Below are 19,929 nucleotides of genomic sequence, written 5' to 3'. Positions count from 1 at the left end.
AGAATGTATATTTGACAACTGAAACTAATCAAAATCCAGTCAAAGTATTAACAAAGAGATGATCCAAACCATTATAAACTAAATTATTTCAAAGACTTTTTTGAACGAATCATTCTGGTGATAACTATTGATTCTTGAATAGGATTGTGAAAATCTTTTTTAAAAGTTTACAAAATATTAAAATTACACCACTTTCACTTCATGGTTCAATGAAACTATTTATTTTTGTTGTCAAAAGAATATCAATACAAACTTCTAAATTTATTATTATTATTTAAACACATAAATATTGGTACAAGGAAGCACCAGATACATATGCACCGCACAAATCTCATTCGATTTGTGTGAGGGCTATGATACTGCCTAGGTGCCCAAACTGGGGCCAAACCCCGAGCCTTCCACCTAAAGGTCTGATCCACAAGGCAATGAAGCATTGTAAGGAGATGCAGTCCCATGGTAGTCGGTGACCAACGGTTGATTCATACGCCATTTGTTCCCTCAGGATACTGGAGCCAATGTGCACCATTGGTTTGGAATCAGGGTTTTCCAACTTCCCTAAGTGGACTCGCAGTGTCCACCAACCCGGTTACAGCGCCGGACATTCGCTTTTCGTCCTCTCGAGTTCGTAAACAACACCCCCGCCACGAGAAGGCAGTGAGTAGGACTTCCCTGGCAGAGGCTATGTACGCGTGGCCATGTGAGAGCATTTGGAGAGGGAGAGCGGACTCTCGGCCGTACCAGGACATTTGGGGGCCTTATATATTATTCATATTTCACTATTAAATATTTTGTTATGAAATAGCAGTATAAACAGCACTATCAAAGTAATTCAGTTTTCGTTATGTAGTGTAACCTACAGAGCCATTTATTATTATTATTATTGATGTCATTAATGGCTTTATTCAATATTATATTTTTGGTACAATATTGAATTCTCAGCACAAGGTATTTCAACAAGTTTCCTTTTCATATTTTTTGATAGATTCTGATTACAAATATGAAAATCATGTCGTGATACTGAGCAGTCGTCTTGTAAATCGTTTAACCAGGATTCTTGAATCGTAATTACACCACAATTACGATACATATTTAGGCGTAGTAGGAATTGAAGACATTCCACCCTGTCAATTAGTGATCGCCAGTTAGATGATAGCAGTTCAGGAATCAACATCTGAATAATGTTCATTCTTTACAATTCATATTGCCAGGCACCACAATGTCTCTGATTGTACTTTTTTGTAAATTTTACAGCCAAAGGTTGTTAGCTTTTCATAAACGCACCTGAATAGGTTATGCAATTAATGGACAGAATGATGTGTTAAAACAACCAAAAACAGATAACTTGTTGAAATATGTAGATGGCAGGAACAGGTAGCTCAGGTATCCAAGATGATAGACAGTCATTACTACTATTCTAACATGTATAATAAATCACGTAAATTTCTTGAAAAACAGAAAAAAGGAAACTCAGATGACTTTTTTGAACGACTAAAATGCGCTTAATTTTCAAAGACGTGGAGAAATCTAATTAAGGTGTATATTTATGCTTTAGCAAGGAGAATTGGATTAATCCACACTTTTCAGAATCTAAAAACATACTAAGTTAGACACAAACAAAATTGGATGAGATAAAATACCAGAAATAATATGAATGCAATCACTTACTGTTTGAGGAATCACTTGCAACATTTGATTGGCGTATCGATTTAGAGAAGAGAGATAATAAGGATAACTGAGAGTTTAGCTGACCAATGTAATATGAAGTTTGAATCAATCCTGTCAAAATGTACAAATTTATATATAATGGATAGTAACTTAAAGATTTTTTTGTTACACGTCTAGTACACTGTTATACAAACTCAAAACAATCATGAACTAAGGAGAAATATGTCGCATCCCCAAATCCAGTTTGGGTGATATGTTTTACACTTATGGTCGACTGAACACGTTTGTTTAGAATGTAATGATGGTCAAACAATATTGATCAATTCTTACTGAAACAAATGAAATGACTCGATACAGTTGCATGTTTTGTTTCATAGTACACAGATATCAGGAAACTCCAAACATATGTTCCATGCTAATCGTTACCTGTCAGCAAAGTATGCCATTGAAGAGTAACTGTTGTATTAGTAATTTATTAGTGTTTGGTGAAATTTCACTAGTCAAGTTGTAATGTGACCACCAGCAGTTTAAGTAATTTATTATCACAGAGTATTTCATTTGATGTGAAGTAAATGTGAGGCTATAACTACAGAGAGTGGTAGATTCAGGGTTTGTTTTTAGAACTAGATCGCTAACTAATATCGAATTCGTTTCAAGAGATGTTAAATTAAATTAAATTGCCGGAATCATAAACTTTAAAAGATTTCGTTGCATATACTTCAAATGAATGATAAATGTTAAATGGTTCGTAATACATGATGAAATCATGAAATCGTATCGATTACGCTTGAGTTAAACGTACATCTCAAATATGTAAATATAGAAATAGGTGAATCTTTTGCGTATCATTTCATTAGTTATTTGCATTTATGACATCCAAATTCTTTTATTAACAAACTTCATGTAACCAACTTTTTAAATTTGTTTAGAACTTAATAAATAAACCAATGTTATAACTACGAATGAGACAAAGATGAATTAATTGATTCAACTTATTTACGAAGAACATATTTCTGTGCCTAGCTTCGAGCCACAGTAAGTATGAGGACCTTTAATACTACAAAAGTACCCAAACTGAAGTGGGTGGAGAGGGATTAGTTTCCAAGAATTAGTGGTTAGGGGATGAACTACAAAAACACTGAGTCACCAGACCAAATATCTACCAAGTAATTTTCCATTTTCCTTTTAACATTCTGATATTTCTTCTATCTTAGGCTTCGTTTATTCTAGAATATTCGTCAAGTGAAAAAACACTAAGTGACTAATGAAGTAAAACACAAAGATTTATCTAACGATAGGTTTAACGTAAGGGGAGGAATTTCATTTAATTTGAAACTACATGTTGTTATAATTGTGTACATCTTTAAAATCAACGCTAAATATTGTTTTCAGTTGTGATCCATCAAACGAATTTCAATATTCAATTTTAAAAATAAAAACAAATAGCTTTACAATGATTACCTTTTTCACTATCGGACAAGTAGTCAGTTAATGCAGATTCAAATGAATTAAAATCATTAATAACTTGTGATAAATGATTTAAAAGGTATGCTAGAATGAAAATAAACAATAAAACAAGAAAATGTATGTTAAGTAGTATATAGTAATGATAATCGTAATAATAATTAGAAGTATGTATATAGCTTCCTTCCTATACTATATCCTTATATACAACCTATCTTTTATATACTACCACCATCAAGTTAACTACTTTTATGAATCCGGTGTTCATCTTGTTGTGCTAACAAGGTATGGAAACTTGGACCGATGCATATATGTGCCTGGTCCTATGTTGTAGCTGACTGACTGACATGACTGACTGATTCGGTCATTAAATAAATATTTTATTTTCAAAAGGGGGATTTGTGCAGATTTTAGTAATTTTATAGAGTTAAGATCATGAGTCATTTAAAGCTGAACCAACATGGAAAACCTGGAAGCATTGGTCGAAGCCGCCGTCCAGTGCTTCCAGGTTTTCCATGGTGGTCTAGCCTCAATTGACTCATGATCTCAACTCTATAAAATATTTATTTATTATTAAAATTAAATAATATTTTGATTTTAACTCGTTGAACAAATTTACTATCCTATTGTGAAGATATTTTGATAAGAATAATTTATATCCTTTTTAAATGGATTAAATAGTCAAAAATCATTGAAATTAAAAGCAAATATGTCAGCCTTCGAAATACACTTGAATTTACTGATGAACTAGTAATTTGTTAACATAACAAGAAATCGAAGTAACTATAAACATTAGTGATAAAATGAAAACAGAGGCATCAATATTACGAAGAAAATAGATACAGTGCAATTAACTGTTCAAAATTGATGGGAACATAGAGGTGTACTTTAATATCTTCAGAGGTATGCTATTTGAAGGCTTAGTGAAATCTAGCCTCCAAAGTCTTATACAGTAGAAGGTGGAAAATGTCTTCGTATTATCATGTTGAGATAGTGTTTCCAAAAATCTTGAGATGGTGAGTACAATTATTAAGTCGAATAGGCAAGTGAGAAGTCTCAACGTTAAGGAGAGGAAAACCTTACTTTCAAAACAGTGGTTCACACGATTTTTAGTGCCTCGAAAAACTAATACAATATAAACCTCGTTTATTTATTAAACAATATATTAATGCCTCATCTGCCATTATTGCCCTTCTTTATAAATATAAATTCTGGATGGAGAACATAGTGGATAATTCTCTGAGTAAACCATGCGCTCTCCATAAAATGAATAGAATCATGCATAGATAATTTTCTTAATATGCAACAACGAATTTAAACTATCAGCATTATAAAAACTAAGATTTTCTGACATATAATTTCTGCAAAACGGTAAAGAATAAAACTACTGATTAAATTCATGGGATCGTATAGATATAGAGGAGAAATAAAAGATAGGATAAAACTCACTTGGAGAACAATGTATATATACTTCTATAAATTCAGGTGATTGTCCAATAGTTTGATTACTTTGTAATATAGATAATATCTGCTCAATGGTATTTTTTAAAAGCATTTGTTTAAATTTATCTAAATGCACTGTTAATTCGCCATTCTTACAATCTTTGTCATCAATAATATGTGTGAAAGTATTTTCGTTGCATGTATCATTTCCCTTGACTGCAAATAACTTCTCCTGGTTAATTTGATCATTTAAAATTTGCAATTCACTAGTCAATTTAGAAATTTTCATTTCATAATCCTTTATTAATTGTTGACTTTCTGAAAGCTTCTCTTCATTTAAAGAAGATTTTTGTTTGATTAGAGAAAGCTGAAATTAACAAACAATTAATCAGATTACTTAAGTTAGGTTTTATCGATGAAATGATGAAATAATAGACCTTTGTTTCTGTAACGAGCAAAATGCTATTCTAAATGCATTAACTATTAACTAAATAACCACAAATGTTATACTGCTTAGTTTTTCGTTAATTAGTATAAACAAATCACGGCTTGGTAAAAAAGTTCACCCCCTAAAGTCATTACATCAAGTCATCACAGTGTGATGAAACTAAACATTTTATTAGTGAAGGAATCAAAGTAATACCAACTCCTATGGTTGTCAAAAAGCACTAATCAGGGAAAGTATGATATAAAAAGAAGGAATTAAATAATAAACGAAAAGGTATGAAATAATATTGAAGCTCAGCATCTAAAACAACGAGAACGAAAGCAAGTCAGGTATTGCAATCAATTTCAAGACCCTTGAATTACGATATCCAAATACTGACCAAGAGTACCACGCTAATCACAACCAAGAGGTCTTCATTAACCTATATTTAATGACTTTATACGTTGATATCTCATATTGGTTCGATCGCTTCAGCATTTTTCTATCGGTTATCTTTTACTTTCTGGTAAAAATCTCTTGGAAATAAATCAAGACATTGTTTACAAGATAAATATGAGTGAAGTTGACAAAAGATTTGAACAAATAATACACTTTTGACGTGAATTCGCATTAGTTGTTACATTCATCACTTTAATTTAATGGTTAAAAGGAATAAACAAATTTCAAGTAAATATATTAAAGAAAAAAGAAAGATATACACTTAAGAGGAAAGACAAAATAAATCTGTTACCAATTTTAAATTCTGTTACGTAATGTTCGATTGAAAAACACAAATAAAATTACAAAGATAGAGAATGGAACATATAGAAATAAAAATGATAAAAATAGTAATCAATCGATCTACATTTTACAGATTTCATTGACAAGATGTCAAGTTTTCGGTCAAACTACAGAGTGTTTTACTTTTGAAATGAGGTCTTGTAATGAGAAAACCATGTATCTCTTTTTGTATAGCATCATTATCATCATATTACCTAATTCAGTAGGTTATCATTCAATTAGATTATTTCTTAAATTCATTATGTTTGTAAGAGTTCCTTTTTTCAACAGTAAAGGTTTAATTAATTAAACAAATATGATAATCATAAATATTTTATATAATTTCAATAGTAACCATATACATACTAGAAATTAGAATCATATGACTTTTATTGTGTATCATCACTTATGTATTATTCAGAATGATAGAGAAGAAAAAAGTGATAAAAAATTACGAGAAAACCTTGAAGCACTGGACGGCCGTTTCGTCCTACTGTGTGACTCCTCAGCAGTGCGCATTCACGATCCCAACTCGCGAGATTCGAACCCAGGGCCTACCAGTCTCGCGCCCGAGCACTTAACCGGTAGACCACTGGGCAGGTATTCAACGGTGTTAATGTTCAACTTCAACCAATCCACGAAGTTGAGCAACCATTTCACCAATGCCTTCAGTGAGTTGATATCTTCCAACAGACCTGGTTGAACTCCATTGGTTACTGCTTCGCACTAGAACTCCAGAAAATACTTCATGGAGCCAGTCACTAGTAAGTATATGAAACGGCCGTTCAGTACTTCCAGGTTTTCAATGGTGGTCTAGCTTCAATTGACTCATGATTTTAACTATATATAAATTACTAAAAATCTCCACAAACAACCTCAATTATGAGAAAAGTTATAAATGATTTCAATAACATCAATCATATCCTTGATATTGAACAATAACTGCCAACCAAGTTTCGACAAGTAACATTTTGTTATGGCATACACGTAAAATAAATGATTTTCATACAGCCAAATTTAATGAACACAAAAAACACAATTGTTGTGTAATGATTAGTTTATGGACATTTGTATGATGTATATTAAAACAATAGTATTTATAGAATTATGTGACGAAAATTCAAAAACATTAAACCAAATGCAAGGAATAATATAAGAAAATAGAAGCAAAAGATGATGGCAAGTCAGATCTTAATAACATAAAATGAAATGACTAAATTATATGAGTCATGTTGATTAACATAAAATACAACATATTAGTTTGCCAGCTATTCCTTTAAATCATTCTATGCTTTTCAGACAGAAGATCTACTAGTTTCTAGAATGTCTCAAACTAAAATAACAATAAACTGATGAATGTTATGTCTTGGTTTGATTGTACAGAGATTTCTTCAAAATATATTCCACACTCAAATGTAGTTAAAAATATTTAAAATCTATCAAATTTCATCTGACAATCCACTATATTGACATATCATCCCTAATCAAGAATATATATATATATATATATAGTCTCTGCCAGGGAAGTCTTACTCATTGCCTTCTCGTGGCAGGGGTGTTGTTTACGAAATCGAGAGGACGAAAAGTGAATGTCCGGCGCTTTAACCAGATTGGTGGACGCGGAAAGTCCACCTAGGGGAGTTGAAAAACCCTAATTCCAAACTAATGGTGCACATGGGCTGACTCCAGTATCCTGAAGGAACAAATGGCGTATGAATCAATTGTTGGTCACCGGCTACCATGGGACTGCATCTCCTTATGATGCTCCACTGCCTTGTGGATTAGGCCTTTAGGATAAAAGCTACGGGTGTGGCCCCCCTAAGAAAACCACCTGCTTCGGTTTGGGAACCCGGGCAGTATCACAGCCCTCACACAAATCAAATGAAACTTGTGTGCCGGATATGTATCTGGTGTCCCTTTGTACCAATATTTATGCGTTTAAATAAATAAAATAAATAAATATAAGCAATAAAGAATCATTTTAAAAACTAGCCGTTATAAAGAATAGTCATGGGAATATATAATTCATAATTTGATTTTCACAACACAATCTTTACAAAAAGCGAATGAGATTCAGACCACGTCAATATTTAAAGGCGAACTATTGTGTAGTAAAGAGGTAAAAGTTAAAATTCCTTTGTCTAGTTTGTTTCCTTGATTAGAAGTCAAATCGGTGAAAAAAATTAAAAAGTGTTATCTTGCTACTTATGCCATAAATAAACAGTATACACTGGAACATTAAAAATTCTACTTCACACATGCACTGAACCACTAGATTATCATCTGTATTCATGATTATTTCTTTTCAAAAATGAATATATTATCTGGCTAAATCAGTAAGTATTTGAAGTCAGTTTGTTAAACACCGTCTCTTATTCTGCTTAAATTTAGTTTAATCTTAGAAGAATTGGTCTCAGAAAAAAAAACTTAAAGATGATTACAACATGGTCAGTTCCTTGACTGATTTTAAAATATATTAACAAATCAATTCACATGGAAATCTGAGCGAAATTGAAATTCCGATATTTGATATTACCTAGAGAGCGTGTATTTACAAGTGAAACGCCAGACTAATTATCTTAAAGCTAAACATTAATCTAAGTTTAAAAGAAACTACAGTTTCCATACAAACTTATATTGACAAGAGCAACTCAATGGCATAAATTAATAGAAACTAGTAGTTTAACAAAAACATGAAACGACTTCAATGAGCTTATAAGGCTACAATGAGAAACACAAAGAATTGTTCGTAAATATGGAAAAAAATATTGAATAAGCATTATATGTAACAGATATATGTAGATATATGGATGTAAGCGCAATATGAATAAATTACAATTTAGAAACTGATCATTTTAATGCATAAATTGGCATGTATACATTGGCAAAAAATACAAATAAAAAACAATAATACATAAATAATACAAGAGCTAGAGATAGATATTAGATGGTAATTTAATACATTCAAGTACTTCATGATATCTAGCTGAATCAATGAAAGAAAAAAAAGTCAGTTCAGACGATATGTACCATAACACTAACATGTTAAAAACAATCTACAATTGGTTATTTAGTTCATATTATTATTGTTAAGAAATACAAGATTTGAATCAATAGTTAGTTGACTCAAACAAATGTCTTTGAGAATTTTGCCAGTGCTGTAATTAACTATGTTATATTTAAACGAACCATTCAGGAGGTCAATACTTGATAAAATTCTATTTATATTAAGGTTGGTTGACTTAATTAACAAAAAGCAAGTAAAGACATAGACAAAGCGGTAGGACGAGGCTCTGATTAGGATACCGAGTTGTTTTTATAGTATGTATTGTATTGTGACTTCAGATAAATATTCCTAATAATCACAAACGTGTATGAAACCTATTTTCTGGATAATCATAAAGAAAGAAATGTCAGCTTATTTAGACAAAAAGAACTTCAATAAAACATCTAGATATACACATTTCCATCTAAAGTTTTTGACCTCTATCCATTTACTTCTCATTTACGTGATTAGAGTTTCATGATTTATAGATATAAGTAACGTAGTTGTGTATTCTGTACCCTTAAGTTTACAATAAAAAAGTTTGATCAAGCTTCTAAAATAGATTGAGTTCATTGGCTACTAACTTGATTGAGTTATAAATAATCATATAAAACATTTGATAGGATTACGAAATAACGCTGAATATACGCAAAGTTACGTATTGGGTATTCTGATACACTTGGCTGTAATGAATAGACTTACTGGCTATGGACAATCTCAGCTATTTTCTCTCAAGTTGTAGACAGAAAATTCAACTTTCTTTGACTTTTAATTCAACAGTTCGATTAATGATCTTTCTGTTATATTTGTATAGAACCTTCGTCTTCTAGTTTTCGCTAGATTGTTGAACGTTCTAATCTTCAGATTGGAATAACCCAATGTTAATATTTTCGATTGAAATTTCATCAATTTATTCAATACTAATTTTTGTCATAATGACTATATCAAGGCATTTCACACGGGATACACATATGCCAACTAAGACTGATCAAATTTCAATCAAAAATATCTACAATGGAATTGTACAATCTATTTCAAATTGAATTATGACTAGTCATGTCTTTTTGGAAGCATTATTTTAACTACTAATTAAAAAAATGATCGGAAAGCATTCATTTTATCTCTGATTCCAGTGTCTCACATTGATGAAGACTGATTAATCTTTTCAAGTCAATGAGTTTTTGACTGTCGCGATGGTTTCATTAAAGAGATAAAACGGCACAGCTTACGTCATTAGATTACACAAATGATCGAAATAATCAAAGTGAATCAGTGGCCAACTAATGGAACATTTGTCTTAAAACCACAGTTGTCATTTTATGTACTGAAATAACATTTATACATATTTATGAATACTCCTTTGCCCTTATATAAAGCATAAACACAGTCATTATTCATTCACTAATCAATTCATTTTAAACTAAATTTTAGCGAGATTTTATGGATAAATAGTAAACGATGACCTCAGGATGTAAACGAATAACAAAATAAGAATGTCATCTTTCTATTTCTAATTGAGAGATGGTTAATTCGCTAAAATAACACTGCAAGCAAAAATAATAACATGAACAACGAATAATCAATTTAGTAAACATTATATTGTAATCAGTAGTAAAGTAAATAAGTTTTATAGTGAACAAATAAGTGATTCACTTTATAATTGATTACTAAAACTGAAAACGGCACAAACCTCTACAGCAAGTTGAGTGTTTATAGATTCGAATTTCGATTCATAGGCATTCAATTGATACTGTAATTTTAAACATTGATCAACCGATTCCTCAAGTTGATTTCCGGGTGTAGACGAAGATTCAACTTCACCTAGTGATGAGGACGTTTGGTGGTGACGGAGATTCTAAAGTAGAAAAGCAAAAATTAGTAAATTTCATTTATTTTAACTGCGCCTGTAGCCATATCAGGGTAACTGGTGGTTCCAAGACCGGGCAAAAAAAGAGGATTCAGAATGAGGTCCGAAACACCATCTGGCAGAAAAAAACTTATTAAAAAATACAACCACATTAAACAATTTAAATCATTTAAACTCTGACCTACGAGTTGAAGGATATTAATTCAGAAAAACTATGATTCCTCATAAAGAAAGTCGAGATTCTCTGGTAATTACAAGGTCGATTCTCTTTCTAACAATCAGAGCAACAATTAATATATGGGTACATGGAATGTCCGGACAATGTGGAAGACTGAGAAGACAAGTCAAATAGATGCAGAAGTGAGGAGATCCAACTTGGCTCTGTTCGAAATAACTGGAACACATTATACTCTATATGGACAGAAAAGGTTAGAGTCTAGAAAAGATGCTGTTTTATTCTGGTCATGAACAAGAAAATCCTTCACATACACGGAGATGCACCGAGACTGTTAAACGAACCACGAAAACCACTCACAGAATCGGTATCAACAAAGCATACATCAAAACGATGAAGGGGATCACAATCAATTTTATCCAGTGTTATGCACCCACCAATGATAGCAATGAACACGATAAAGATCGCTTTTATGAAAGGCTGAAATCGACCAAACCGAAGTGCTCAGGAAGTGACCTCACAAACCCAATAAGAGATCTAAACACTAAAGTTGGAATGGACAACATCGAGTATAAAATTATCATGGGATAACATCGACTGACTGGGAAAAAGGAACGAGAATGGTAACAGGTTTGCAATATTTTGTTTCTCAAGCAAAATGTTTACAGGTAACACTACATTCCCACACAAACGCATACACAAAGCTATGTGGGTATCACTCGATCACAATACACGGGAGTAATGGAGGAAACAATTAACAACAGTCGAACAACAACATAGAAGGCGACGCACACGCCAAATACACAGAAACACACAAGTACACGAAGAGAAGCATTACAACTGACAAGCAAAAATACTCGGAAGACCTAACAATCACAGCTGAAAACGCAACAAAAAAAATGAAATATCATACAACTATATGAAACAACGAAGAAACTAGCAGTGAAATATGGTAAAACAGATTGACCAGTCAAGCATAAAAAACGCAAACCAATCAATGACATTCAATAACAAAGGAACAGGTGGGTAGAGCGCTTTGAAGAACTCTTAAGTAGACCAGTCATACTCAACCCATCAGATATCCAGGCACCACATACACACATCTCCCCATAATTATCACTCCAACAACGATCGAAGAAACCAGAATGGCCATCAGGTAAATCGAAAATGGGAAAGCAGTAGGACCTGACAATATACCAGATGAAGTACTACGGTCAGACGTAGATATAACTGGAAAGGTGATCCACATTCTATTCAAGAAGATTTGGAATGAAGAACAAGTGCTACAGACAGACTGGAAAGAACGACACCTCGTCAAGATACTGAATAAAAAAGATCTCAGCAAGTGTGAGAACTAAAGAAGTATCAAACTAATATTGGGATCAAGAAAGGATTTCAACAGTGACATTGAACTGAATCAAGGTTCAGAAGATGACTAACTTTGAGATAAACAAGCTGTATTCCGTAAAGAATGGTCGCGACAATACAGATCATCGTTAAACAATCAATTAAATGGAACTTGTCACTATGTATCAACTTCCTTGACTACGAGAGAAAGTGTATGACCGTGTGCAGCGGAGAATGTCAGGAATCCTACCTCGACACTATGATGTACCTGAGAAAATAGTCAACATCATACGGAATTCATACGATGGACTAAATTGCAAAGTCGTGTATGGAAGACTGCTCACAAATACATCCCAAGTAGAGACAGGTGTCAGACAAAGCTGCTCACTCTCATGCTGTCTTTTTCTTGTGGTGGTTGACTGGATTATCATAACCTCCATGTCTGAGGAGATGCACAGAATATAGTTGGGATGCAATTAGACGATTAAGACTTCGCAGACGACCTGGCACTACTATCCCATACACTCAAACGGATGCAGGTCAAGACAGACAGTGTAGCAGAAACCACTACAGCAGTAGACCTCAACATACACAACAAAAAATGTAGGATCCTCAAATACAACGCAAACATCATACTTGATGGAGAAACTCTCGAACAGGTGGAATCTCTCACGTACCTGAGAAGCATCATCGATGAACAAGGAGGATCCTTTGCAGACGTAAAGGCGAGAATAAAAGAAGTAATGGCTGCATTCCTACAATTGAAGAACATCTACAACTCAAAACAACTGTTAACCAATATCAAAGTAAGAATCATCAACACGAAAATCAAGACAGTTCCACTGTACGCAGCTGAAACGTCGTTAACCATTACAACCATCATCACAAATTTACAGGTATTGATAAACAATCGTCTATGCAAGATACTCAATGCCTAATAGCCAGATACCATCAGCAACAACCTTTTGTGGGAGAGAGCAAACCAGCTTCCAGTCGAAGAGGAAATTAGGAAAAGACGTTGGAGGTAGATAGAACATACATTGTGGAAATAATCAAACTGAATCATGAGGCAAACGCGAACTTGCAATCCTGAAGGCCATAGAGAAACAGAAAAACTAAGAAACACAGTTAGTCGGGAATCGGAAGCATACATCAGAAGGATGAATAGTGACTGGAAAGAACTGGAAAGGATTGACCGTGACAGAGTTCGGTGGAGAATGCTGGTGGGCAGCCTATGCTTCTCCTCCGATGAGTAGTTAAGTAAGTTTTTTTAATTTAGAGAAACCCAGTCATAAAATCTTTTAGTACAAAGTACCCTAGATTCTATAGGGAACCAAATACAAGTATTGCAAGTAGTGTGTTATGTCTGAGTCTCGTTTTCTCTCCGAAACGGAATCGCGTATGAGGACGTCCCTGAACATCACTTAGTAATCGTGACATAAACGAAAGTAAGTGACAGTACTTTTAAATTGTAATTCAACAAGTGTTGAGCTGAATAGCGCAATAATCACAGATGTGTTAAGGACCACGATGAAATGAAAAACGATGTTTTAACAGATGATCTTAGGTACTGATAAACAACGTATTTCTAAATATTCATTTAACAGAATATTTATGTTACGTTACATTTATTCTTATTACATTATGTTTGTCCAAGTTCGTAATGTTAACCAGACAGTACATATATATCTTAGCTGAATGCATATATAAATAAAAATTATTATAGTTTGCATCTTTATGTGTTTATCATTAACTAGATTGTTTATAACTGAACAAAATGTATAATAAATACTAAATATATACCAAATAATAAAACAAAATGAAAATATATTTTACCGATAAAATCAAATAAACAATTTAGACCGAGATTGTAATAATAAACTTTTATTTATTATACAGAGAATAGGACATAATTGAATTGAAAATTAGATTATACGAAATCATTTCAGACATGATGTATATTAAGAAGAATAATGCCATGAGGCGATTTAGTCCAAATGTATACAAATGTGAGAGAGAGAGAGATTGGAGGATAGAAAGAAGGGTTAAACAAACACAGAGAGTCTCTAAAGGCATATCATTTTATTTACCTAAATATGATGCCGTTTACCATCAACAATAATTTGCTAAATATAAATTCTAGGTTTAATCGCTTGTTAAAATATCAATATTCCATATGCTAAAAATGCTACAATATCAACAAATTACTTGCTGACGGATTGTGCTGTTATTTTTGTAAAATATATTTGGAGTTCTGTTTTTTTCCTCGTGTAATCCATCTACTTACAGTAAACAACCTTCGTTTTTAATGCAATAAAATGATCTCACGTCATTACTGTTTCTTGGGCTATCGGGCATACTAATTTCTTGCCATATGTCAAAAATCATTATTATAAACGTGCTTATACGCACTAATTGTCTGCTTAAACTAATCATCTCTGATCTCAATAAATCTTACTTGCAAAATTGATTTTTGAAGTGTCTGGGGGATTAGAACGTAAAGAGTGTTATGCTAGTCAGGTATCAAAGTCTAAATAAGACTTATTCCCATATTTACAAAACATTATGATGATAAGTAATTTCATTAATAATATTAGTTCTAACTAAAAGATCATAATGGTCACAAAAAAGGAGCAGTTTAAGAATTCGCTCAAAACTCTTACTCAATTCGACATCAGATAGATTATTTAGAAACACACCAAATTAATCCATGGATAATAATTGCAAAGAATGAATTTATATCTTGAAATAATAAAACAATATTGCTAACATACTTACTTCAATCATTTTTACTAAATCTTGATTCTTTTGAGTTTCTTGCTGTAGGTTTTGCTGTATATTGCCATACTAAAAGGATAATAAGATAAATAAAAAATAAAAAAACAAATATATAAGATGAAATATTGTTTAAAGTTAAAAATTATAGTATATAAATGAATAGATAATAAAGTAAGCTACATAATATGAGAACTATGTACAATAATATTTGTAAGATAGTGAAGTTAGTGAAGTAGTTAATTCAACGGTAGTAGTGTGAACATTCAGATAATTCAGAAGTATTATGAAGAACAGGAATAACCTTGAGAAATTGCCAGAAAATGATTCAGTTCTCTTGAGATATTTTGCGAACTTTTAAAATAAAATGTTAATTTATCATGCAGAGAAGCAGTGTTGGCTGAATCGTTCAGTGTGAAAATCAGTTGCAGTAACAGTCGGTAGCTTGGATCCAAATCATACGAGTGGTATCATTTTCCTAGAGACTGATAATACGGGCCGCTTCAGGATGTCAGATAGCAGAGAACTTAAAACAAGATTTCCCGGGCTATTGTCTCTAGTCAAATAACATCAAATATACTGCCCAGAAAAATCGAATCATTTAGACCAATGACTATACCGTGATCTCATATATCAAGAATTGGATTACCCATAAAGACTATGAAGTATGATATTGGTAACTAATTGATGATCAGTTAATGTGGATCAGAATCACAAACCAAACAGGATTCTCAAAGAACAGTTGTTGAAGTTATTTTGAAAAAAGTTATCAAAGCTCAAGAACAGAAAGTTGAATTGGGATACTGACTGATAAATTAGAAAAAGAAATTGATTATCATGATATATCCGAGGCTTTTTCTGAAGATTTTGATAAAATTTTACATTTTTAATTCATCGTTTGCAAAAAAAGAAAATGACAAGCAAAAAAATGATATCAGTAAAATATCGATAGAGACTGGAAAGAACTGCAAAGGATTGACCATGACAGAGTTCGATGAAGAATGCAGATTGGCAGCCTATGTTCCCCCGTATGGAGTAACAGGTGTAATTACTAAATAGAAAAGTATCTACTAATTATTTTACAACAATAAAGGAACCATTATCAACAGAACTTTCATTTTGACAATGTTGGCGTACTTTTTAAAGAACTTCAATCGTTAGTTAATGACACATTACATGATATCTAATCTACTTGCACAGTTCAATGCTTTTTAAAATGTATAAAAGGGTAGAAATTCTAGAATTGTTAGCTATAAAAACCAATGATAACAGACCGTAATATCAGTAATCTCCATTTCGAATTATTTGAAAAACCAAATCTATTCATATTGTAATGATAAAAAAATCATCGCTAAACAGTTTGTACAGATTCATTAACGAAAGGTAAGCTAACAAAGTAGCAATAATTGAGAAGTTAAGCGAGTGGAAGTATAGTTCTATTAGATAGGGAAACCATGTTCTCACAATTACAAGTTCATAACTCAAAAAATAATGCGGGATACACGTTCACTATGAATAGAATGAAATAACTGAAAACAATCGTAGGAATGAGTGACAACCATGTATCAAAGGAAAATAAACATAAAAATGACAATATAGCTACTTAGAGCAAAGTGGCTAATGTCGGTGTTGTATTCCACAACAATCTCACGAAAGCTTCGGAATTACTCAAACACAATCCACTATATATATATATATATATATATATATATATATATATATATATATATATATATATATATATACAGGTCGTGTAGAGGATAACATAATCTCCACTCACAGAGAAATGGTCAGAAAAGAAATCTAATTAAGTTGAAGGTTGTTCGATTAATAGGGACTTGAACAGAAAAAGTGGATATCTCAAAGGCATTTACATTTGCGAAAATTTCAGCGACTAGATTTTTCACAATTAGGATTTCATTCTTTTGCTCAGCACACAAATTTTGTAAAAATGTTTTTCACAGTCTTTTCGTCCTGATTTTAGACTCTTCAAAAATGTGTACCAAGATTCCACAAGAAATCTGTAACTCGACCTTTAAATATTGCAAAAAGCATTATTTTTTCAAGTCAATATTTTTTAATTTAAAGCTTCTCGACTCCAGATAATAGTAGTAAAGCATAATACTCATTCAATTTTGGTGATGAATTACTATCTTAATTCTTACTTATCTGATCACGTAGACCACAGTTTTCCATTGGAACTTCAAGCAATCCATTTCTAATAGGTGAATACAATTATGATTTATTAATGTTTTATCACTCATCGAATATTATACATCCAGTGAATGGAATTTAATATGCAGTTTACAAAAAAAGTGATAAACATACATTTTTCAATAGAACAACGTGTTCTTCACGTAGTTTAGTATAAACTTCTTTTAATTTTAAAAATTTCTCTTCAAACATTTGAGCTTGACAAACTTTTTCAGTTAATTTTGTCTCATAGTTCACTTGTTGCTACGAGAAGAAAACACGTGAAAAAGAAGCAAAAATAACTATACTGAAATAAGATTGTCCGAAAACAATTAGTTCGCTTTAATCACGAACTATATTAATGTATACGAGAAAATTTCAATGAAATCCACATTTAATCATGACTGAGTAACTTGGTTATAATTAAATAATTTTTAAAAAGTAATAATATTTAAAATAATAATCATAATTTTACGGTACAACTCAATGATTAATTACAGACTTATTGAATTCATTTTGAGACCAAGATAGATGAGAAGAGGTTCAAATGTGTAACTTAATTTCTAAAACGTTCAATACCTTAGTTACTAAGATTAAATGCAATTTTAATTTTGCTAATAGATACTTCTGATAAGTAATGTTAATTTTCCATGTTGATAAAGTCACCTTATATGGTTGAGACCATGAGCCAATTGAAGCTAGACCACCTGTTACGCAACTCCTCAGTAGTGCGCATCCACGATCCCGCCTCGTGGGATTCGAACTCAGGACCTAACAGTCTCGCGCCAGAGCACTTAAACGATAGACCACTGAGCCGGTATCCAAAGGTGTTAATGTCTAACCTCAACCGATCCACAAAATTGAGCGACTAACTCCCATTGTACTGAGGTAGATACTTGTCTCTACCTGACATGGATTAGCTCCACTGAATGAGATATTTAGGATGATAGAACTCATCGTTTACAAGCTTCAAATTCCATACAGCAAAATTGATTATAATGATGGAGATGCATCCACAATTTATCTTTTCCTTACGTTTTGAATACTTTGTATCTATCTCTTCCTACATACATGTCTGTTTTATTCGTAATGATTTTTCCAGTTGTCTCCTATTTTCTTTCTGTACTGTTGTACAGAGAAATGACAGTAATCAATGAATTTTTGTGAGGTTCTATATATTTTTATGTTTATCTAGTTTATTAAATAAAGGTCTCAAGGTAAGACAAGTGGATACTTAAAGATAGATATTAGCTCATGATTGTAGTCCACTAAAAACTAACGTAAATGGAGAAACTCAACTTTTTATGCGATACTTACATTTTTATGGTTCAAGTCAACCAGCAGTTTTCAACGTGTACAACAATGGTGTAAAAAAGTCGTTTACTGTCCACACTAGATTACATTATTATCACCAGATTATACTAATCCATGAGTATTTCATCAAATTAAGAAAAAATGTGGATAATTTATGAATTGATTAACAGATGAAATGATAGGTGCGTCTAATATAGATTTATAGACACGACTACAAGTGAAATTCAATCCAAATTAACTGGAACAGCCTTAAACAATGCTATCCAACACCACTTGGCATCAATTAATTCTGCGTTTAGTTGAATTCTACGTAGGGACTATTTACTAGTCACAAAATATGATAAGCTTTAATATCTAAATAACTTATGAGTTCGGAGAAGTATACTTTAGAAATAAACTCCTGGAAAGTCTTCTACATAATTCTTTCTTCAACTAATGCAGTAAGTTGAAATAAGTGGTAGTTTAATATTCTTAAAACACTTTCAGCGTCTTGACAGTGACTACCATCAATCGGTTTCTCATCACTGCTTTACACTAATATACATTACTTGGTGCTTATACATTCACGAATTTAAAAAGTAATTATATATATATATATATATATATATATATATATATATATATTAGTTCTATTAGTCTTCTTACGAGATATCCCAATGTGTATTTTTAGTTTAATAGTATTGATCGGTAATTTATATTGAAATAGTATTGGACAACCGTACTAGCACGAAAATTTAATTCGAAAAATACTAACAAATCTTTGAAATCTAAAATTCATCTTATGTGAACACTAATTTCTAAATTTAACTTCTTTCAAATCAAAAGTTCGAACTGACAATGGATAGTTTGGTTGATAAGAGTTTTTCCTGAACAGACAAAACTACGGGAAGAAAGAGAAAATATCCACCTAATCTTAATATTGTAAAACTAAGGACGACAAGATGGTTGTAAGTTTTCATCACAAACTGACAACAGATGGAAAATTACTGAATGTTATGAAGCACTAAATACGTGTTTCAGCCTGGTTTGAGAACTCTCAAAAGTGCTCACTGATGATTGCGTTTCGGAAATTTAAGTATTACGACGAGTACAATACCTTCATATCATGGAGATCAAATTCAATGGGTTATAATTTCTAGCCTCATTGAATTCCGAAATGGTATTTTACAATCGTCAAATGCTCTGAATATACGGATCCCGATACATACATACCCAACTCGTCATCGGGTTTTCGATAAAAATTTGTGAATTTACCTCAAAACTAGTCACTAGTAGAAATCTAATTATTTCTGGGAAAGTGGGAGTGCGAATATTGTTGATTGAAAACCAGGTGTAACAAGGCATCTTTTAGGTTTCCAGGGTGATGTGTTAGTCAATAATCTTAACACACCTCCTTTCTTAATAAACCTTAACAACTGGCTAATCCAAGTTCT

At 32.1% G+C, this 19,929-nt stretch overlaps 1 protein-coding gene across 1 annotated transcript in view; it reads right to left on the bottom strand.

Annotated features, from left to right (window-relative positions):
• Smp_181350 (huntingtin interacting protein-related) overlaps positions 1-19,929 on the bottom strand; it is a gene marked incomplete at its 5' end in the record, with an annotated part of 49,150 nt that overhangs the window by 14,127 nt on the left and 15,094 nt on the right. The window contains 4 exons of the mRNA XM_018799216.1: positions 3,127-3,216; positions 4,579-4,939; positions 10,516-10,680; positions 17,318-17,446. Of these exons, the coding sequence (XP_018651027.1) occupies positions 3,127-3,216; positions 4,579-4,939; positions 10,516-10,680; positions 17,318-17,446 (745 nt within the window). The remainder of the gene's footprint in view (positions 1-3,126; positions 3,217-4,578; positions 4,940-10,515; positions 10,681-17,317; positions 17,447-19,929) is intronic.

The sequence above is a fragment of the Schistosoma mansoni genome, chromosome 3 (genome assembly GCF_000237925.1).
Source record: "Schistosoma mansoni strain Puerto Rico chromosome 3, complete genome".
Taxonomy (NCBI): Eukaryota; Metazoa; Platyhelminthes; class Trematoda; order Strigeidida; family Schistosomatidae; genus Schistosoma; species Schistosoma mansoni.
The sequence above is the reverse complement of the archived record's forward strand: the minus strand, read 5'-3'. Positions and strand labels throughout refer to the sequence as shown.